The sequence below is a fragment of the Pimephales promelas genome, chromosome 17 (assembly GCF_988280905.1).
Source record: "Pimephales promelas chromosome 17, fPimPro1.hap1.1, whole genome shotgun sequence".
Taxonomy (NCBI): domain Eukaryota; kingdom Metazoa; phylum Chordata; class Actinopteri; order Cypriniformes; family Leuciscidae; genus Pimephales; species Pimephales promelas.
This window is the reverse complement of record NC_142785.1, coordinates 21,572,553-21,595,996: the sequence shown is the minus strand read 5'-3', so window position 1 is coordinate 21,595,996 and position 23,444 is coordinate 21,572,553. Positions and strand designations below refer to the sequence as shown.

The window sequence follows — 23,444 nt, the reverse complement described above, 5'->3', positions numbered from 1 at the left end:
ACATTTTATGTGTACATTTAGCCTACAAATATAAAAAGCGGACGCCTATTTTGTATGTGTATTGAATTATTTATTACTTGTATTGTAGGGTAGCCTTAAATAAAAACTTAAAATAGAAACTACTACTATCTTCTTCCTCGTGTTGACACCAGATGGCATCCGCGGCTCTCATTTTTGGGCGACACCCTGCAATTCATCCATCCTCTCCCTCTCCATCGCGTCTATCCAGCTTGTTTTTCACCGCGCGCGTCTACGTGTGGAACGCTCGAGCTCAGCCGCGCTCCTGTGATTGGAGGACTGAAGCAGCGTGTGTCTGTGATTGGAGAATTGAATCAGGGCTCATCTCGTTACGTGCACGAGTGGAATGCTCCCTCTACACAGAGGCACAACTACAGAGAAAAGAACGAAAGAAACTAGAGAAAAACGTCTACGAAACCAGGAGAAAATCTCACCACAGAGAGTGTCCATAATTCACGTTTTGAAGTAGACCTTCGTCACGAGTCATAAATCCTAATTTGCAAGGATTTTGAGTTGAATTAGCGGCTTCATCTAAAAGGTAAGTGGGAATTCCGGATATTTGTGTGATGATTTTCTTTCCGGTTGTGGAGGGGGAAAGTTTGTTCTCTCTTGTCATGGTTTCGTTTTGCAAAATAAAGGACGCTTTAAACGAGTAAAAGAATTAATACAATAACTGACAACGGGTTTATTGTGTACAGTGTTTGTAAATGCTTCTTTTGTCCTCTGTCTCCTTTTTTCTTATTCCAACCCATTTTAGTCATATGCTTTTTCTACAACAGCCATATTCTCATAAAGCAAACGTAAATTAAATAGCTAATTCCTGTCTACGTCGCTGCTCCATGTTGTTTATTGTATTATTATTATTATTATTATTATTATTATTTGTTTGGAGTTGCTTCGATAACATCTGTGTTTGGGTTTTGTTGTCAAGTCCCAACATGCATCGTGTAAAATCACGACTACTTACTTGTTGTGTTGCCCAGATTGGTGGGTGTCAGTAGTTGAATTAAAATAAGTTTGTCCTTTATTAGTGAGATGTTGTCTTTGCATTAACAATAGTTAACATAAAGGTTATTTTATGTCAAAGTATCCAATTATCAATTTCCTCAAAACTATGCCTATATTTCTTCATAACACAAGCATAACTAAATGACTACAACAATCAAAAACATTATATTATGATTATTGCATTGACAACATTAATAATTGCTATTGCTAGTTTTGTTATTGAACTAAAACTGATTAAGTTGAAAAGATTGAATATTGGTCAATATTATGTCTCATTTGTTACATTTTTTTCTTAGTTGTTTTCTTATTGTTGAGTGTTTTTAAAGTGACACATTTGTAAGACTTGTATGTTTCCACAATTTAATCAACTTTCTGTGTCAAATTTGAACACCCTTAACTATGAGCTATTGGTATATTGTATGGGATGTTCTCTCTTTTGCCAACTCTTCCATTAGTTGTTTTAGAGGGACATTTAGAATAAAGTGTAAATCTTTTTTTTTTTTTTTTTTTTTTTTTGGGCCACAGCACCTAGAGAATGAACAGACCCATGATTAGTCCCAGGAGTAAATAAACACGGAGACAGAGATAAATCTTGTATGAGGAGAGAGGCAGTTCTTTCCATATATCTTAATTTACTATGGTATTGCTCTTTCAGATTTGTGGAGGGAAAAAGTGCTGAAAACTCCAGATGAAAAACAGAGAACCTTAGAGAGGGCCTGTACTTGCTCTTGGAAGCCCTCTCTCTCTCTCTCTCTCTCTTTTTTTTTTTTTTTTTTGTGTGGAAGTGTTCGGAAACACAAATAGACCTAATGCTTTCCCTGTTATTTTCCCTTTCTCTGAGTTGCCGTAAATATGAATAGTTGTTCAAGTTAACACAGGGCACTGTCTGTTACTTAATATTCTGAAAGTCTTCGATTGTGGAGATATTGATATGAGATGGCATGTTGGCAAGTGTGAATAATGTTAATGAAGGAAGAAGGCACACTGTTTTCTAAATAGGGTCTCCTTTTGCCTGCATGCATTGGGCTGTGGAGATTCCTGTTGTGTGACAAAACAAAATTCTTTCAACTCTTTGTTGTCTGAATAAAGCTATTTATTTGCTTTTTAATTTTTTTAAATAAACTCATTTGTGAGAGTTTAGCTTATAGTGTGAATTCTACTTTTGCATTTAGTTTAGTATAAATACAAACATGTCAGTAGATTACAAAACCTTTGCCAATGAGAATGAACAGTCATTAGACAAATCTGTCTGACATAGATGTGAATGTGAATTCCTGTTTCAAGGGCTGGACTGACCTTATAAACATGCTTCAGGTCAAGTAGTGCTATTTAAACAATCCACTGGATAATCACAATCAATGTATGCAATCACAACAAATAGCCTAGAGTTGTCTTATCTAACACCAACATTACAAATAAAATAACCAGTATTTTTCCTCTTGTTTACCAAAACATCCCAACATATTTTTACTCAGGAAGCAATACTGCAAAATATATTGAGGCCGAGCACTATGTGCAAAATGTGGGCTCAAAAACAGCGTTGACCCCAGCAGCACCCCTCCCACTTCTTGCAGCAAAATGAAACCTTCAGCATTCATCTGAATTGCTCTTGCAGCCACAGGCCAGAAAAGGCCTGCTCTGCTTGCAACTAAAATAGAAGGCCTGGAGTGGGAGGGGAAGAGAGAAGCAAATCTAATTTTCTCCCTAAGAACCAGGCTTTCTTTATTTATATATCGTTATGGCTGTATTTAAAGGAGAAATGGTGGCCCGTTTCCTCCATGCATGACTCGCTCTTTATTTTTCAGCCTGTGGGCCTTCGTCTGGCCATAGAAGATTCTCTCCTTGGAATGGGGGGAGGAGAGAGAACGAGAACGAGAGGGAGGGAGAATGGAAAGGGGGGAAGAGACAGAGTAAAAGAGTCAGGTTTCGGTCCCTGTGCGCTCTAAGCTGAATCAGACAAGAACGTTACTTTAAGCGAAGCTGCTTTTAGTCTTACATGCTCTGATTTGCTTAAAGGGATCATTCACCCCATAAAAATGAAAATTCTGAAATCATTCACTCACCATCAAGTCGTTCCAGACCTGTATGACTTGCTTTCTGAAGAACACAAATGAAGATATTTTGAAGAATGTTTCAGCTGTTTTTGATCAAGAATATAATTTTATAACTTTCTTGCTTTTTATAGGCCGTATATTTAAAGTCAAAGCGGTCATAAGCCGAAACAGCATTAACCCCCATTGAGTTTTATTTTATAAACAAAATACAAACAACAAGCATTATTAAATTTGACCTTCCATAGAAGAAAGAATGTCATACATATTTTGAGTGTAATTAGGGTAAAAAAAAAAGATGACACAGTTATCATCAATTATACATTTTTGGATGAACTAATAAATTTAAGACTCAGGAGTTGCAAGCAGTCTATTCAGTTTTCGTTTAACCTCCTAGGCTGTAATAAGACATGGTGGTGAAAAACTAGAGGAGTGGTTTCACGGCCTTGAATTGCAGAATGAAATGGAGTCTGGGGAGATTTTATCACTTTCTGCAGTAACAGTCAGCCTGTTTATGTCCCTTTTTTATTGAAAGGTGGAGCACACATCCCTGTTTGGTGAATCTTTTCTCACTAAATGTTATCTTTAAATCTTAATGAATGCCAAATCTGCAATTGGCCTATATGCTGTTGTTAAGTGAAGAATGATTCTTTTGAGAAGCTTCAAGGTTGAAATAACACAAAGAAATATCTTGTTTACTACTTTGAAGCGAAGCACATCTTTCATGCATGCAGGTTTGTTTGTCATATGTGTGCTTTTAGAGAAAATGCACAGAAAACATTGTATTTGGAAACTGCAACTAAATTGCATTTTAAGCCTTTAAACCCTCATGTTGGGGTAGAGCTCTATGTAATACCTTTTTCCATGTCACTCTTTATCTGTCTCTTTATAGAAAATGCAATGTCTTTCAGGAGCATTTTGTTGTGACCACACATAACAATAGAGCAGAGTTGGTTGTGGTTAGCTGAGCGTGAAAAGTACACACGTCCATTATTTGCTGTGCCGAGACCTCCCAATGTTGAGTTCTACTCCTTTATCCGGTAGTGACTTATAACTAAAGCCTAGTGTCACTATTATCCCAAGGATTTTTTTTCTACTGGTCCCCGCCAAAAAAAGTAATAAATGAATAAAATTAAATAGGCCTGCTTATAGTTTTTGTTGTTTTTTTGACCCGATGTGACCTTAATAAATAAGGTTATAACACCAAAACTTGTCTAACTCATATACATTTTAAATATTGTTAGAGACAACTAAACAGTCAGTAATAAAATAATAACTTATAATTAAATTACGAGCAATAGTATACAATAGAACAAAAAAAAAAAAAACATGAAATAATGCTTTACAGGTAGGCCCAGTACAGTAGTATTGGATATGAATGCACGGATCCAATATACTGATTTATGTTCAGTGAAGCCATAAGATACTGTGTTTACTCGGATACTTGCCAATTGGGCATTTCATTTCTTTCTTTTTTTTCTTTTTTTTTTGTATATATACATGGGGGTGAGTAATTAATTACTTAATTTTCATTTTTGGGTGAACTAACCCTTTAAGGTCATTATTTTTTGGTAAATTAACCAAAGTATCGACTATTTAGAAAATAAACAATAGATTAACCCTAATTTTTTTTTAGATTTATCGATTTACCTATACTAAATTGAATTCTCATTTACATCTTCTTGCGCTTGGACATATAAAATTGGGTTAATCTAATCTTGGACAAAAAAATTGGGTTAATCTATTGTTTATTTTCTAAATAGTCGATACTTTGGTTAATTTACCAAAAAATAATGACCTTAAAGGGTTAGTTCACCCAAAAATGAAAATTAAGTCATTAATTACTCACCCCCATGCTGTACCAACCCCGTAAGACCTTCGTTCGTCTTCGGAACACAAATGAAGATATTTTTTATTAAATTTGAGAGCTGTATAACTACCACATTGGCTGCCTAAGGGACTGCCTCTTGACGGCCCAGAAAGTCAATGAAGAAAATGTTTAAATATCCCAAGTGACTACCGTGGCTCAACTATATGTTTATCAAGCGACGCGAATAGTTTTTGTGCGAAAAAACAAACAAAAATAACGAGTTTATTCGACTATTTCTTTTCTTCCTTGTAGGCCAGAAACGAGACTTCCTTAGATTTCCACGACGCATGCGCGAGAATTGCAATCTGCTTACACTACTTCAGATCGCAATTCTCGCGCATGCGTCGAGAAGTAATCTATGAATTAACTTTTACCTAATTATATCATTTATCACAAAAGATAAGGTTTATGCAGTGTAGGCCTAATTAGGAAAGGTTTTTACCATGGCTGTGTTCACGGTCACTTTTTGGGATTTACAGCAGAAATATTAATTCACAATATTCATACATTCACAACGATATTCTATAACCCAACATGGAGGTGCCCATAAAACGGTGAAGTTTTACAACGATTGACAGCACGTTATTAAATAAATAAGTCCAATTGAGATATGCTGAATTACCAACAACAGCGTTAAATGCAATTTGTAACCGGTTGCAGAGAGTACTTTTGTGTCTCACAGCCTCGCACCTACGGCAGCAAGTAAAAAGCAGAATGCTGTATGAGCGCAGTTGTATTAAGCACAAAATTTTATTCTAGTGCTGTTTAAAACACTGCATTATTTGGATAATTAGTATTCTTTTTTGTAATACACTTTTGATTGTTTGAGTGTTGGATCTTTTCCCTCTGCTTTGCGTGGGTAGTTATATTTGACATTTTATTATGGAAAGAGTTGCTTCCCAAACCATGCCGTCTGCATTTTTTGCAGCGCATTATGTCAGGTCTGAGATGTGTTTGGCATCTGCACAGAACCACACAACTATAAAGAGGGGCATTTCCAGAGTCTGACTCTCAGTCTGAACTTTGCATGTGCTCAGAGCACTGCTGAACCTGAACAAAACCCTCAATAAAAAAAACATTCATTAGCACTGAGCCCTCCAGCAAGATCACAGGCAAAGAAAACAAGGTTTAATTTCAGCATACAGGTTAAATGCAAAGAACCCCAGGGTTTGGCATTAAGGATGCCCTTATGGCTAGGGGTCAGTGTGAGAGAGTTTTGGAACAGTTCAGGATTCTATTTTGATTCTATTCTGCTCAAATGTTTTTTGTAATCATGTGTCAGTCTTGATAGCATTAGGTAGGAGGTGGTATATTGATTCTTAAAGCTACACTGTGTAAATCTTTTAGTTTATTCTTAGGTAAAAACATATAGTTCTTTCAAAAATATATGTGCTCATTAATGTATATTTACTTCATTCAAGTAATAAAGTATTCTCATGAGTGTATAATATGCCATTGAAAATACATATGGGTAAGGGGTTCTAATGTCGGTCGCCATGTTGCCCCTCCATCTTGAAAGTACATTAGCCAAAGAGGGACATCCCCGTTAATTCAAGCTTCGCCTTTTGCGTTTACGTTTGAGTTAATACTCATGGACGTGGTTGAACTGGAAGCCATGTTAATCTTGGACTACATTGGCCACCGTAGGAGTTAAAACAAAATTGGAATTGAGAGGAACAGAAACTAATATTCAGTGGATGGTCATATACCTTTTCACCGCAACATGGGGGTAAAAATCACACAGTGTAGCTTTAAATGATTATGAATTTGTTGTGTGTGTACTGTGTATATATATTTGTTGTATATATACTGTATATATTAGGGATGGGCTAGCCTGGGAAACCCAGACAACTTCTGGCAAATTTAGATTTGCTCTGAAAGTTAGTCTGGCAAAGAGCTCATTCAAGCCCATTTCCATTTTTGATATCTGTTGAAATCGCGGCACCAATCAGAAACGTTGGGGCGGGCTTTACACGATGATGACAGTGCAGATTTTGTATAGCCTACATTACAAAGATGGATGCCGCCGTCGAACATCACTCGTTCGAATCAGCTATCGTGTCTGTTTTAAGCAATTTAAACGTTTCCTTTTTGTTGAAAGCCGAGCAAAGAACAACACCCTGAGATGTTTCTCCGCCGTCCTCCTTCACCGCTCTGATTGGTTTTAGGTCTACCCGCGACGTCCATTGGTGACGCCCCTCTGGAAATGATTTGTCTATGACGCTTTGCCAGACCATAACTCAGTTACAACTGAGAATGGTCTGGTTTTAACCAGGCTAGGGATGGGCACAAGCACTGGTGTATTCGAACATGACAGTGACAATCGATCATGAAAACGATGATCGCCCTGACTTCTTTTTTTCTGATTGATTACTGTGGCATTTTAGGTACCTAAGATCTGATTAGTGTTAGACAGTATGCCATCCAGAACAGAGAACTAAAGTAAAACTATGACTTTTGAAAGCATGCAGTGATGCCTTGAATCACGTTGGTAATAGAAATACAGTAAAGTACGAGATGTGCTGCAGCAGAACACGATTCTATCGTTACGGAATGTTGTAAATTCGTAGAGTTTAATTTAGTTGCACGTCGGTTTTCAGTGTTGTTGTTACAGGAAGAGCGCTTGCAAAATGGGAGTTATACATTCAGACAAGCATGCCAAGTTCACTTGCAAATTCACATCCTTTTGTGCAGATGTGTTACTTTTGTTTTACATAGCAGACTCAAGGAGATAAGGCTAGCTGAAGGTCTTATACAGCACCATGAGCTAAAGCTATTGTGTTATCTGTTTAAGAGCCATAACCTAAATGAATGGAGAATGGCTGGTTGTAATTGAATGACTTCCTCCGTAATAGGTCTCTGCTTTGTAGAGGAAATGAGTAAAGGTTCATAAATGGTGAATATGAACAGATGTGCTACATGGGGGTCATCATCACTCAACTATTGTGAGCCCAGGGTTAATTATTGGCTTTCTTCTTTATACTTTGCTAGTTGCACATCTTAATGGACTGTTTTAGTGGTGGATGTTTGACTGATCACATAGTTTGCATTAGTTCACATAGTTCGCATTTAAGCTTGGCATGATTATCTGGCTATTTTCAACAATATATTTTGGCTTTTTGCTCATTGGTGGTTTTAAATTGTGTTTGAAGCCTGTGGCTTTGACAGTAAACAAGTTTGCTGTGTCATCTCACACAACTAAAGGTCTTGACAGAAAAAAAGCTTAGCTGTTGCCATCCCCACAAAGCTGAATCATGACTGAATGCTCTTGTAAAAAAACACAAACATTAAGGAATATCATAACCACAGTGCAAAAAGAATGACTGGGTGCTTTGCAGGCACAGTCGAGTCCTCCCTCAAGGCATCTGTGTTCCCATCCACAGTGCTTCAATGAACCATACTAACCTTCTCATTTCATGGGCTTTAATTTCAATTAGCTATGGCTGATCGTTCGCTTTGATCGTATTAGTCTCCCCTCAGAGCCCCAATTGCTTTTTATACACCCTCATGGTTTCCTGTTGGTTTTACTAAACCCTCTGGAATTAACAGCAGTGATGGAATCTTCATGTTTGATTTCCACTTCCTACAGCTGTCGCTCATCTTTCAGCACCGCAACAAAACAGTGTCACAAATCAAGTCACATGATTCTGGTCAAGAGTACGCAAGCCACTCTGATTAGAATCTGAAGCTTGATTCTGTTGTTTTTGATGAGGCATATTTCAAAGATCATCTCTAAAGCTTCGGATTTGGGAAGAACGAAGAAGTCCACATTCCAGGACTTTGGGAAATAAGTTGTAATCCTCTTTCTCAGTGAGGGCAGTGGGGTCAATTCCTCCTGGCACCTGTGTGGATATGAATGTCTCAGACTTGGTGACAGTCTGTCTAAGAAGCATTTTTTGCCCTGTGTTTGGCGCTAATCCACACAGTTCAGTTTAATCCTGGGATCTCCTTTGTGACATTTTCAGTGTAATTTAGTGACTTGCCATGTTGAGTTTTGACATTAACTTTCTTGACATGAAACAATTCCCCCTCTCAATTTCTTCTATTACCATTTAAGCCTCTGTTTTTGGTGGTTCAAAATTCATATGGTTGAGTTTATTAACCTTGTAATACACTTGCAAATATGTACTTTCATTTGTTCAGTGCCCCAGTGTGCTCTCAGGTCCACTTGACAGCTTTTAATTAACATTTTTTTAATGCGAAAAATCCCCCGTTTTGAACTAAACTGTCATTGTGAAAGCACCCTCTAAGAACAATTTAACAATGTGTTTCTTGACCTCCTAATGTTTCGCCGATCCGCCACAACTGTCTGTAAGCTCGTTCATTTTTGAGTGCAGTGGCCATATCTCAAAATCCAATCAACAACTGATGCATAGAACCTAGTCCCCACCCAACATTGATTCTTTTTTCATAATCCAAAAACAAGTAATTCTGAAAATGTTGTCAAGTTGTGACTTGGCAGCTGTTCAACTGACATACTCATGAGAAAACTGTTCAAAACTGTTTTTTTTATTGTATGTTACTCACCAACAAGTTGTTCTTTCACATGGTTACATTTTTCTAATTGGAATAATGAATGGGTGCTTTAGAAATAAAATTAAATTCTCTGATTTGTAATGCAACAAGATAATGCCAATGCACTTATTTGAGTTTTTTTTTTTTTTTTGTCGCTAAATGTTACAAAATTGAATGAAGGTTAACCAGATTGGATTATTATTCATTTTGCGGAGACACAATTATTTGGCCATGTGTAAATGGGACCGTTTTAAGCTATCAGATGAGTAAAAATACTTGAAGTGACGAGCTGTCAACAGGCCATTAGTTTTTCACCTGATTGTATAATCATCTTTTTTGTATTCCATGTCTCTTTAGGTACTCAGAGGAGTTTGTGGCTTTACCTTGATTAACAGTAACTGCTCCTCCTGACTCATGAGTACCCCGGATCATGATGTACTGCCACACTTGCTACCCTGTGAGGTAAGAACCTGTTGCAGACCAGTGTATGATGCTCTCCTTTAATTTGATTGAATTTATCCCTTTTCCCTTTGGTCTGTGTGTTTTTATACTTTTTCATCGTGGTCTGTCGTATATCACAGAAGCCTTTGTGAAATGAAACTGCCAGTAAATGATTGGAGCACTCGGCTCTGTTACCAGAGTGTCACCTCTTTTTCAAAGACTCACTCCAGAGCCAACTACATTAGTAAATGCTGCAGTTTTTCTTTCCTTTTCTTTTCTTTTCTTTACCTCCAAATTTGGCTGTATTTTCGTTTGGGAGAGAAGGAGCATACAACAACCTTGATTACCGAAGCCGAGAGATTAACCCTTAACCCTGTCCCTGAGACAGAGACAGACCTACACAATCAGCGGGTTTCCTGTCTCATAATTATTGGCGCTTGATTGGTCTGTCAGAGACCAGATCCCCCTGCTTCGCCGTTCCCCCCGCATTAATGACTCACGACATATGATAACCGTGTTTACAACGCTGAACTCCATACCGCCACATCGACTGGATCACTGTTGGGATTTTCTCAGGTACTTACGGGCTTTACTTTTGATTAGACTGTAGTGCGAGTTTAGATGTCGCTCTGAGGCATGGGTCAATCAGTCTGTGATGTAGTGAATGGTATGGGCCTGGGATGTTTACATGGGGCTGCTGGGATGGATGGCTGGAGGGAGGGGCTGTTCCACTCAATTGCAGCCACATGTTTGCAAAGGATGTGGAGCTGAACGAGGCCGTGTGATCTGCCAGACTTTAAACAGGGCCTTCGCCTGTGGGCAGCTCTAAAGTTTTCCAGCGCATTCCTTCAGCCTCTTCGTTACTGTGGTTTCTGGGCAAACACACGGCCCTGTCGCCGTACAATTTTGAATTCATAAACTGCACTCACACTGCCTGAGATTCCCATACAATTGCTCAGACAAATCCGTTCTTGTACTGACTTTCACTAACACACAGACCACACACATAACTAAGTTACATTGAGATGAAGCATGAAATATTTCATATGCAGTTGAACATTTGCAGAAAGCAGAAGCAGGAAAACTTTCAAACATGCGCATGAAGCATAATGGAAAGTGACATTGTCAACTAACTCAACTAACTTTTGTTTGTAATACTTTGACCACCTGTTTTATGTGGTCTGTCTGTCTGTTTTGACCTGTTTATATGTGTATCTGTAAAACAAAAATCATGTTAAGTTTACAGTAAAAAAGGCAGCTGTGGTTGCCAGTAATTTACTGTGTATATTTTACAACTTATAACATATATCTCATCAAGGGATATGATGTTAATATACCTACTTTAATTACCAAAACCTGCCTTTTTACCTTAAAATCTACAGCGTGGATGAGCCTTGGATGAGCCTCATCTACCTACCTTTTTACCTTTTTACAAAATCTACAGCGTGATATAATAATACACTCAATGGAAAGCCATATGAATCAGTTCATCGCTAGCTGCCTGTCTATAACACGTAGTCAATACTCATATATGGATGGTGCACAGGGTAATACACACAAGTGCAACTTCACAAAAAAATAAACAGACTTGCATGAATTCAGTTAGACTAAATGGTTTACATTTTAAAAAGACAAATTATTGTTTTATTCCAACTAAAATCAAACTTTTAAAGTGAATGTAAACAAACTGATTGTTGGATCTGGGTTCAAAGTGTCCAGATGTCACTCTTTAACTGAGGAACAAAGGCTTTTACTGCACTTCCTGCTGCTGTGATTAGGTAAACTCAATATCAAGTTGTAAAATGACAGACATTAGTTGTTTAACAGATTGGCCTATTTATGTTGCAGCGTTTTGGAAAATTTAGGAGAAATTCATTGGATCGAAGGCTTAGTTAGTTTATCCTAAATGGAAATTCTGCCATCATTAACTCATCCTCATGTCGTTCCAAACCTTTATTACTTACTTTCCTCTGTGGACACAAAAGATTTTCTTGAATATTCTATACAATGAAAGTCAGTGGGGGATCATTGTTGTATTTTTTGGACTCCATTGACTTTTATTGTATAACCAAAAACTGCCATACAGCTTTGAAATGGTGCGAGGTGAGTGAAAGATAAGAGCAGTTTTGTTTGTGGTTGGACTATCGCTTTAAAAGCTTGGGAGTTTTCTTAAAAATATCCTTGTTTTAATTCGTATACTATGAACTTGTTCTGTACATGAACTCAGAGGGCTCAGGCTGATGTTTTCTGCTTATATCAAACTCCTTCTATGGGGCAGGACGATCTCAGGCAGGAAGAAAGCTTGCCACAGATGATAACAACTCTTTATCATCCCACGGCCATGAAATTTGTGAGAAGGTAATGGAAAATACTGCACTTCTTTCCTTTCTGTGTCATGCCTGTGCAATGCCTTTTGAGAAAAGACAACTCAAACAACTCAATGGTGCTTGAAAACAGCCATCATCCCACAGCGATACAAAAAAAAGATATTCAGCAGTGCCATAGTATGTCTCTCCAATCTACAGTATGTGGATAAGAAGGAAAAAATAGCTTCATTTTAAACACCTTGTGGCAGACATCTTGATTTTAAGCTCATGCAGGAACAGACATTCTGGCAGCACGAGCACTGCAGAGTGTGAAAACGATCTGTTTGATACAGAGGAACCTCCTGCCGCTGCCATTAAGCGTCCTGCCTAGAGAATTGGAGACATCGGAGACCCCTGCATGAAGTGCACTTTTATGCTTTGCTCATCAGTGCAACGTCCTTCAGCTCAAAACAATTTGCACTTAGTGTTTTTGGGGAAGGGGGCAATGTCACATTCAGTTGCCTGCTGGATGACATGTGTTTCTATACACAGTGGGACTAGCCACTTAGTAAAATGGATTTTGTTCTCCGTGTCCAAAAGGAATTGGCTTGCACAAGTCCACACTGTGGTCTGTGATCTGTCTGACAGGATTTCAAACGTATAAGACGTGTAGATTAGGGAACTCAGGTGACCATCCCTGGGTAGAGAACACAACTTTCTGAATCAAAAATCGTCCTATGAGAAGTCCACATGCTTGTGGCTCTTGCAGTTTCTTCTAGCCCCACAATTCTTTTCAGTTTGGAAGTATTCAGTGTTTTCACTACAGAAATTTTAAGATCTTAAAATAATGCTATTCTCCAATGGAAAAGTATAGTTAAAATAATAGCATTTTAATAGTAATACAATCTTAAAAGCCAAATGACTGGGCTACCATTCAAATGCTTGGGTCAGTGAGATTTGTTTACTCCATTTCTTATTATCAATTTCAAAAATAGTTGCTGCTTTATTTTTTATTTTTGTGGAAACCGTCATACATTTTTTTAATACAAATTTATATACATATATATATATATATACACACACACACACTATATATTATTTTTGTTCAATTCTGTCTTAATTTCCAGCAAAGCTGATCTGTGATTGTTGAACTGAGCATGGGTATGTTGTCCAGAACTGGACCACCCTACCATATGTCTCAGTGACGTGAATCCCTCCGTGGAGAGCTAGGTTACATTTGGTTGTGGAATGTGCTGGAGCGTGTGCATCTGCTTAAACAAAGCCTTATTTTCAGCTCAATGTTGTAATTACAGACTAGAATGAATCTAGCCGTCTTGTGAACCCACAGCAGCCTCTGCGCAAGTTTCCCAGGATCTGCCCTGGGCTTGTAAGTCCAAACAGAGAGTGTTTACAGCAAATCTGAGCCACCATTAACACAACTTCTCTCAGACATATTTACTTACTTTTAGAAAAGTGTGCCTTCTGTGTGCGGAAATCTTATGTTTGTAAAATAACATTGTGTTGGAATGAGATGCTAGCATTACCAGAGTCCTCACTGGTGTTAAAGGTGCTTTTCGCGATGTTGGGTGACATCACTGCATGTTGACGTTTGAAGTATTGTCGAAAGCTTGCTCGACCCTCCCTCCACCTCATCCCGTCCCCTCCCCCTCCCATTCATTGCGTGCACAAACCCCCCAACCCCCACCCCCAAATCATTCATGTCAGTTATTGGCTGGAACACTGTTATGTCTCGTGGTCCAGGTTGGTTTGTTTTTGTTGCCGTTTGTGGAGCCTGGGGTGTCTACAGAGACAGTGTTTTTTTACTGTGTGTTGAGAGGACAGGCAGCTAGCAGATAGTTAGGAGATGGTTCCTGTATGTGACAAAAAATGTTTCGGCCTAAAAAACGTGTGACATCGCTTTGAGCACCTTTAAAATGAGACTAGAGAAATTGGTCTCTCTGGAAGCGGTCAGTCTCAGCACAGCTTGTAGTCTACTACTCATCTAGACATATGGATCGATGGGAGTTTGACTTACTCTCTTTTTCCTTTGAAGAGGGAAAGTGGATTGTAATTTTGTTATATTTGTGTACTGAAAAAGAAAACCCATCAAATCAAATTTTGAATAAGTTGTATAAGTTATTTTTGTATGTTAAAACTAAGTTAAAGGAGTAGTTCACTTTTGAAAAAAACTTTTGCTGATATTTTACTCACCCCCATGTCATCCAAGATGTCCATGTCATTCTTTCTTCAGTCGAAAAGAAATAAAGGTTTTTGATGAAAACATTCCAGCATTTTTCTCCATATAATGCACTTCAGTGGGAACCAAACGGTTCAAGGTCCAAAAGACACTTTTAGTACAAACTGCAAACTGTTCAAAGGGCTTTAAACGATTCCAGGCGATGAATAAGGGTCTTATCAAGCGAAACGATCGCTCATTTAATAAATAAATAACAAAGTTTAAGTTTTATAAGCTCAAATGCTCGCCTTGCTCTGTTCTGTGACACGCGTTTGTGACTCTCCTGTTCGAACTCATTTATCAAAATTAACGAATCTTTTTCCGAGTCAATTTGTTTGTTTCGTTCGTTAAATTAACCAAATGACTCGGAAAAATATTTGTTCATTTTGATGAACGAGTTTGAACAGGAGAGTCACAAACGTGCGTGTCAAAAACCTTAATTTCTTTTTGACTGAAGAAAGAATGACATGGACATCTTGGATGACATGGGGGTGACGAAATTATCAGCAAAGGTTTTTTCAAAAGTGAACTACTCCTTTAAAGTTTTTTTTTCAATTGCTGTTAAAATTGGAAAATTGAAAAAAAAAAAAAAAGAAATGTAATGCTAATAATAGAAAATGAGTAAGTGTGTGCAAACTTTAGACTGGTATTGTGTGTCTGCCAACATGAATAGATATGTAGTTCTGTTTAACCGAGGAACTCAGTAGTAAAAACTCCACGTGGGTGATTGGATGACCTCAATAGACTACTCACACCATCATCAGTGTGTTCTTGAACCCACGACTGTCTGGATAGAGCCCTGCGTCTGTTGCCACAAACCTCCACCCTCGTTTCCATCCTTTCAACTTTCTGCACTTTCCACTCAATTTCTCTTTTGTAGATGTAACCACAAAAGATTCATTTTTACCCACCTGTACTGTTTTTTATGGTATCAAGTTAAATAGAGTCACTTGTACCCAACAAACCCCCTTTTATATTTCCATTAGTGTTGTGTGTCTCTTGAGGGTTATTCAACATCCAGTAAGCCGCAGATACAAACCAAAGACTGGCTGTAGGTGTGGAGAGAAACTAAAGGCAGGCTGTGAGAGGGCTGTGCTGGTAGCAGAGCGTGACTGAGATATTGGAAGAGGACTACAGGGAATGATAGATAGATGAGGGCAGAGAGGGGGGAGGAGGACAGGAGAGAAGAAGTGCAGCAGGAGGTTTGGAAGGGGAGTGCTCTGCAGGAACGTTTCAGTATTCTTATGGTAATCCAGCCTTGGATGAGCCTCAGAAGCAGCCAAGCAAACAATGAGAGTGGAGCCAGGAAGTCTGCTCTCCCTGCTGGCCGGCGTGACTTGAGAGGCAGGAGCTGCCTGTAAGGAGGGGCCCCCAGGAGGGGCCAGGGAAACGCATGCCAGCACACATATCCACATACCACATTTACTCAATCTACAAGTTAGAGAGCATGGTTGGCGTTGGTGAAAAGCATGTTTGTGTTGTGATTAGAGGGACTTGTTTTTGTGAAGACTGTATAGAAATGGATGCAAACAGTTTTGGTGATGTACATTTGTAATGATTTAATAGATTATCATTACATGTGCTTTATAAATCAATACCATATTGGTTATCTGCTGATATTAGAGGGTTTTTTTCACTATAGGTGGTCGATATTGGTTACTGAATCGTGTATACTCATTTAACCTGTTTTTTTTTTTCCAAATTAGATTACTTTTACCATCATCAAATGCTCCTTTAATAATGTTTAAAAAGTTATAAACATAATATAAAGTTGATTTTTATATTATATAAATAATACAGTATAGAAAAATATAGATAATATAGATAATATTCCTATATTATAATAATAATATAGAAAATATTAAGTGAATCGTGCATGTTCTGATTTTTGTTCTTTTTCTGTTCATTTGCTCTGTGGTTTTTGTTTGCATGTCAAGGCTTTATTTTTGAATGCATTTCTTCAGTGTGCACCGATCAAGACCACAGACTTAACAGGATCTCGGGTGATCCCTTTAGTTGTTCATCTCTTCTCACCTGCCTTTCCAAAACCTTTCTGAAAGGGGATGTTTGGCCTCTTGTGGTTGTCCTTTTATTCTATGAAATGGACTTAGCTGGAAAAACAAAGATATTCAAAGGCCCTGTCAAAGCAGCATTATCTTTAGGGAAACGAGTGACACGGCTCGCTCTGTTCTTCCTCAGATTTCTGTCTCCACAGTGACTTCCCTTTCAAGCATCATATGATTGACGACTGTGGGAATGCCTTCCCAGAAACCACACGCTATGCCTCAGTGATTTGCTATAAGGTGTGGTCATTCTATATGGTGGCTACAGTTGCTTTACCTTTACCCCCATCTCTCTGGTCTTTCATCCATTCAAAGGAAATTAATGAGGAGCTTTCCTCTGAAAGAATGCTCAGTGAGACTATAAATTATGCGATTTAGCTGCACAACTCCATGGCATCTTTGCCTTCTGCCTTCTGATTTAATAGTGGTCCATCTGCTGCAGAGATTTGCTTTGTGCCAGTTTTCAAACTCTGTTATTGTACTACCACATTGCTAGTAATTGTAGTAGTTCTTAACTAGAGCGAATCGATTTTCCAAAACATGCCTTTGTTAATTGGATCGGATATCATTTCAATAATTTCTAAAACATGAGATTTTTTTTATTTTACTCTATGCTATATTATTTGTGTGTTGCGTGTGCAACTGTGATGGGAATGATCTTGCTGACAAATGTAAGTGTCAGAGGCCTCAAGATATGATTGTTCTTTATCCTTCAGCACACTTCCTGTCCTCAGGCCCTGAAGCTTTCCACACTGACTAGTCCTGGCATTCTTTTACCAGTCTTTGGCCTTTATCTTTCCTATGGTGAAACTACAAAGGGATTCTGGTTGTTTACAGTCTTTAGAGGTACACTATGTAACTTTTGGCCACCTAGCCAAATGCATGCATTTTGCGGAAGAACATTATTTTGGTTGTGCTTCGGCTTTGCGTAACTGTGCGGATGAATATGGTTATCCTACTACTCATAATACATTCACTACTAAGCTAAAGAGATTTAAACAGTTTAGATTTAAAGGATCTTTAGCTAACTAGCTGAAGATGTTATAGTAGCAACATCCATTAATAGACACTAATTCCTTGAAAATAAATCCCAGCACATCGACATCCTTTACGCTTGTATGTAAGCATAAAGCTCAACTTCTGTAGGAATGGATTGTAAATGCTTGCTCTGCTCCGCAACAGACTGTTGACAGGAGAGGCTTTCGGACATCACATTTCTGTTATGAACTCTCCTATTCATTGATATGGGCAGTGAAAAACAAAGACTTTGGTTAACTTTTGAAAGTGCGATCACACTGCAATATTCAAATCTGTGTTTACGAGCAGCTGCCATGTAAATGTACAGTATGAAGCAGCTTCAAAAACAGTGTTTTCAACCACACATTAACGTTAGTTTGGGTATAAACACAGTATTTATCAAAATAAAGGTAAATCTTTTTTTTAAAGTATTTTGACACTTATATGTATTGTATTTTTTTATCGTTACGCAAGGAGTTGGTATGTCTAAAAATCAGTTATTGAATCATTCATTTAAAAGATTTATTCACAAATGCTGATTTATCCAATAATGGCATCCTTCAAATCATTTTTTTATTTAATTCAAATTAATATATCTTTTAAGACTAAAGCAATGACCATTTTGCTGTTGCTTGGCCCTCTGTAATTGTATTGCTGTCAATCACAGACCTGAAAGCATTATGTGGAAAAACTCCAATATGGAGAAAAATTTGTGTGTCTACACAACACAAACTGAATAGGCAGGTTTTAATTCCTCAAAAATATTTAGATATTTAATTGTCAATTTAGTATTTTTTTATTACAAAAGTTGTTACTTTTTAAACTATTATTTAAAAGTTTATAAATATCTTTTTACAATGGTTTAGGCTCTCTATAGTGGCTTAAAGGGCCCGGATGGCTCCCCTCTGGTATAATAATGATAGCGATGATGATGAGGATAATAATAATAATAATTATTATTATTATATTGATAAAGAATTGCTTTTATTAAACATTCACAATTTTAACAGAGTGGGTTAAGTTGTTCACCTGTTGCATCTCTCCATCCCCTGCCCTGTTATCCTGTGTGGTGAGAGATCCAGTCTTTCTTAAGGGATCCCAGTGAGCCAAAGGAGCCCCGCCTTTTGTTTCCCCATTACCCAGGAGTCAGGGAAGTGTGAAAAGTAGGGCGCAGGTCGGGGCTTTTTGTCCCCCTTGGCCAAATGAAAAGTGACAGACACCGGCCCCCTCTCTGTGCCTGTTAATTCAGGCCCCCAGTCCTGCAGAGCCTCTGGGAGCCACTAATTGCATCGAGACAAGCAGGAGCTAAGAGAGAGCAGACACATTATGTTATTAACGCTGGACAGAACCCAACACCAGCCATTTGAAAGGGACACTCCTTAAAGGGATAGTTTAGAGCACCCCCCCCCCCCACACACACACACACACACCACCATATTTTGATGAGTGTTGGTAATAGTTCCGATGACCATTGGCTCTATTGTATGGACAAAACGACACTTCCTCAAATATCTTCTTTTGTATTCCACAAATAGCCTGACTTCGTCATACTCATATTCTTGTCGGAATATGAGTCTGAAACTGCTCTGTAGGGCTTTGATTATGAGGCGTGTCTTAACCGAACCAGGAAAAAACAAACAAACTCTGCACTCAATTGGATAGTCGGTAAACCTACAACCAATCAGAGCAACGCAGTAAGTCAACTACTTTGGATACAGTTGTCAACTACAGAACGTAGCCTAACTTTACTTATTTTAGAAGTTAAATAACGAGTGTTGCTTCTTTTGCTTACTCCTCCATGAATGCGACCAAAGGAGAAACCACAGCGACCACAGGCTTTTCATTACGTCCCATCTTCTTAGCGACCATCAGAGCCAGCTGATAAGTTACACTTTTGCCGAAACCACACTTTTTGTGTGAAATCATATTTATTTTGACCATCAAAAGTTTGCTTTAAATTTAATTGAGTGAGCAGTGCAGCAAAAAGAGACTCTGCGCTGAAACCCGCGCTTCACTGCTGCTCACGCGACACTCCTGCTCAACGCTCACACGCTGCTCCTGCTCCCGGTGTGAATGCACTCATTGATTAACATGCGGAAAAAAAATATGTGCTGCTCTGATGCTTGCGGTGTGAAACGGCCATAATTCACAAGGTTTTCTATATATGCGTTCTGTGTGCATGTGTGATGCCGATGTTAATGCGGCGCCCGAGTGCCCGGCGCCCGACCAGCATAAAATCGGTATATGTCAGACTGAGCCAATCATAGCCGATCAATCGGTGCGTCTCTTACAGAATTTTACATTTTGGGTGGACTTTCCCTTTAGGCAGCCTTCCAGACTTGAGAGCAGCCATTCCACATCTCCACTCTGATACAGGGTCAGGGGTCACGCTCTCACAAGTCACTATGCTAAGATGGAAGTGCAAAGGAATTTTAATACCACCTTGGTCCTTTCTTGCTAGCTTTCTGGCACTGAGGAAGGAAACATGTCACGATGATGGATATGAAATATTAATAAGTGTTCCTCTCTCTTCATTACAGGGTCTTAAACAAGAGGAGGCTGTAAAGAGGCCTTGAAGTCTTCATCACACTCGCATACTCTTCCTTAGTCTACTCGCATTCATCGCTAATTAGTCACTTCGTCTTCAAAGTGGCAGAGTACGACACAACCAAGACAGCCATACAGCGTTGTATCCAAGCCAGCATCATGAAAGACACCTCCATGGTCGTCGTGTTTGCCGTTTTTGGAGCTGCCGTCCTCCTCTCACTGCCAGCTGAGGGTAAGACAGTTTGATTATTGTAAAGTGTCTACACTTGATCATTTCTTTCTTCTCAGTGGACCATGCAGATGACAGTAGATGCAGAGTGTCTGTTTTGAATCACAAACCCCTATAGCAAACAAAAATGTGTTTTTTGTTTGGTTTCGTTTGAGTGAGGGAAGATGGCGAAAACTGGAGATGACTAAAAGGGTCATCTGTTTTGTTTCATCTGGATGCACAATAGAAATGCAGCAGCAATTTATAATACAATCCAGCAGGAGAATTGATTTTGCCGTATTTGGATGATACTCAGTGTTTGCAGAAGCCTCACTGCCTGTTTTAATGGATGGTGCCCTTTAAAAACGTAGCAGGATAATGGCATCACTTTTTATTCTCATCAGGCCTGGAAAGCACAGAATCTGTCTCTTCACATTTGCAAGGCATTAGCGAACAAACACTATCTGCCAAGATATTCATCTGAATTACATTATTCAATTTTATTGATTTGATGCCCTTGTGATCTTCTCTCATATGGTTCAGCAGTAATGGAGACTTTGTCTTCATTTCAGGCAAATGCAGACATGAGGGACTGCACACTTCTTTTCTCTCAAATGACTCGCATTATCAGAATGTAATGGCCCCAGTTAGAGACTGTTGTGTGACATTCGTGTAGTCTTTAGGTAGTTCATTCATTCACACAGTGATTGTATTGGAGAATACACATCTTTGGGTATGTGGAAAGGCCACTGGGGTCACATTTGACTGGGAATAGAAACAATGGTTTGGGTAATTGGGTTGAAATTGTGAGTGTTTTTATATGTTAAGGAGGGGGTTGGGGGAACAGGGTGTCAATGGGCAAGATTGTGGATTGTGTGTATTTTAGGTGTATGCTGATTTTCCTCTAGGGTTTTACACTAGTGTGTTAATGAAGGCAGTTGTAAGGTGAATGGAATTAGTGTTAAAGTGTTTGAGCAAAGCACAAAAAAACTAGCTGTGATCTATGGAAATGTTTTCTTTTATTTTGAATTTCTTCAAAATAGGGGTATATGCAAAATTGGTTTAGGTATGGTAAATTAGGTTGATAAATGATAAAATAAGGGGGAAAACAGGTAGAGTTAAAAAGTTTTTTGGCTGCATTTATTTTACAGGAAAATAGTAATATTATGAAATATTACAATAGATAATAGCTGTTTTCTATTTTAGTATATCTTCAAATGTAACTTATGGTTCAAAGCTGAACTTTCAACAGCCATCACTCCTGTCTTCCACCATTTTTTTTTTTTTTCATATTTTATATTAATGTATCACCTCCCTTTCAAGTTTGTCTCAAATGCTCTGTTAAGTTCCTGTTTTGATGAAGCCCCTCCTTCTGAAACATGAAATGTGCTCTGATTGGTTGGCTGGACTAGTGTGTTGTGATTGGCGAACTGCTTGGAGCGTTTTAAATATTAACATAACAATGGCATTTTCCCATACCAGTTCGAGCCCGATTCAGACCCTGAGAAAGTTTTCAAACAAGATGATCGCACAAAACCTTAGCAAGCACAGCTTTTACTGGACTTTTCAGGGTGGAAAGTTGAAGTTCCTACAATGTTTACTTGTAGTGGTAACTTTGGAAATCTACAAAATATTATAGGCCTAGATGAACTATGATCACTGTAATGTTAATTTTCACAAGAGTCTGCCAGTGACCGGCTGTTGCACCAATAAAATGCAACCTTTTTATTCTGACAGTGTATGATTTACCAGTATATTAAAATTAGGTACATAATAGAAATCGGAACTTTTAACATTACATTTTTTTGCACAAACTATGCAGGCTTCAATTTAAATTAGTTTATTGCGAAATAGCTCAAACATATAATGTTTTTCTGTCTTCTGTTAAGCATTGTTAATGGCCAATCAATGTTTTTTTTGTGATACTTTTGGGAAACGCAGCCCTGTTTGAATGCATTGTCGGCAGTGTGTGAACGCTCTCTGTGATTGCTTGCTTCTGACTTGCCGTATTTGCGTGTGTTCAGACAAGCAGAAAAATAGTTATATTACCCAGTTATTTACTAAACAGGTTATCCATCCAATTCAATGCGTATCGTACGCATTAAACTTCTTCTTAAATAAACAAAATCACTGGTAAAAAAACCACAAAAAACTGTAGTATCGATATTTTTATTTGAGTATCGATACTTTCGATACTCAACATCAGTATCGATACGCCCATCCCTACGTACATCATAGCAATAACATAAAACTTTTAATTGGATCTGTTAGTAGCAAAACAAGATGCTTATCTATAGCTGAAAGCTTGAAAAGTAAGCCAAAATATTCAATAGATAAAGACTGTGGTGATGTGCAAATGCAAAACTTTGTCTGTGCCGTATACTGTGTATATCCACAAGCCTAGCTATGAGTCAAAGCACACACTTATGTAATATTTTGCTATGTAGTCAACAGGTTTTTTTCAGGCTACAAAACAACACTCAGCAATTTTGCAGTGGACTACCCTTGTTGCTTTAAAAAAAAAGTAGATTTATTGTTTACATTTGACTCTTGAGTATCTCAGAGTTGCCCACTAAATGTCATAAGGTCTTACTATTTATTTCTGTTCAGTTCTTTGAAGTTTATTTTTCCAAGTGCCTTTCTATTTAGGGATTGATATCTTGAGAATGTCTATTCTTGGCAATGTGAAAGCTGTGGGAGAGAGCTTTTTCCTCCTATCAAGAATTAGAATTACGCCTCTACGGAGTCTGTTAAGAAAAAAAAAACAGATTGAAAGAGATTAGGAAGTTTAAAATTACTGTGAAAGCTCACAACCCCACTACCTCCTTTTAGAATTAAGCTTGTAATATTGTATACAAAAGGAAATGACCAAGGCAAATTGAAGTCTCTGGGGTTGGAATGCATTTTAGAAGCTTAATTTGCCTGTTTTTTTTTGGTACAACAGTTTAAAAGTTGTTTTTGTTCACTGCAGTGACACAGTTTTAACCTTACACTTGTTTGGGGTGGTCACTGTCTACTTGTTCGGCTCTTTTTAAATATATTCTTCCTTTTGGTGTTCCCCTCCCTGTAAAGGAACAAAAGAAGAAATGGGTGCTGGCTGCTGGCAGCATTTCTCTCACCCATAAAGTCAAACAGAGCCTTTAAAACAAAACGTAACTACCCTC

The 23,444-nt window shown here is 38.2% G+C and overlaps 1 protein-coding gene across 1 annotated transcript in view; it reads left to right on the top strand.

Moving 5' to 3' along the window:
* Positions 1-332: 332 nt before the first annotated feature.
* The window catches only part of bmpr1ab (bone morphogenetic protein receptor type 1Ab), a 36,918-nt gene continuing 13,806 nt past the window's right edge, over positions 333-23,444 (top strand). Inside the window, exons 1-3 of the mRNA XM_039664801.2 lie at positions 333-556; positions 9,820-9,924; positions 20,066-20,304. Of these exons, the coding sequence (XP_039520735.1) occupies positions 20,232-20,304 (73 nt within the window). The 5' untranslated portion in view covers positions 333-556; positions 9,820-9,924; positions 20,066-20,231. The remainder of the gene's footprint in view (positions 557-9,819; positions 9,925-20,065; positions 20,305-23,444) is intronic.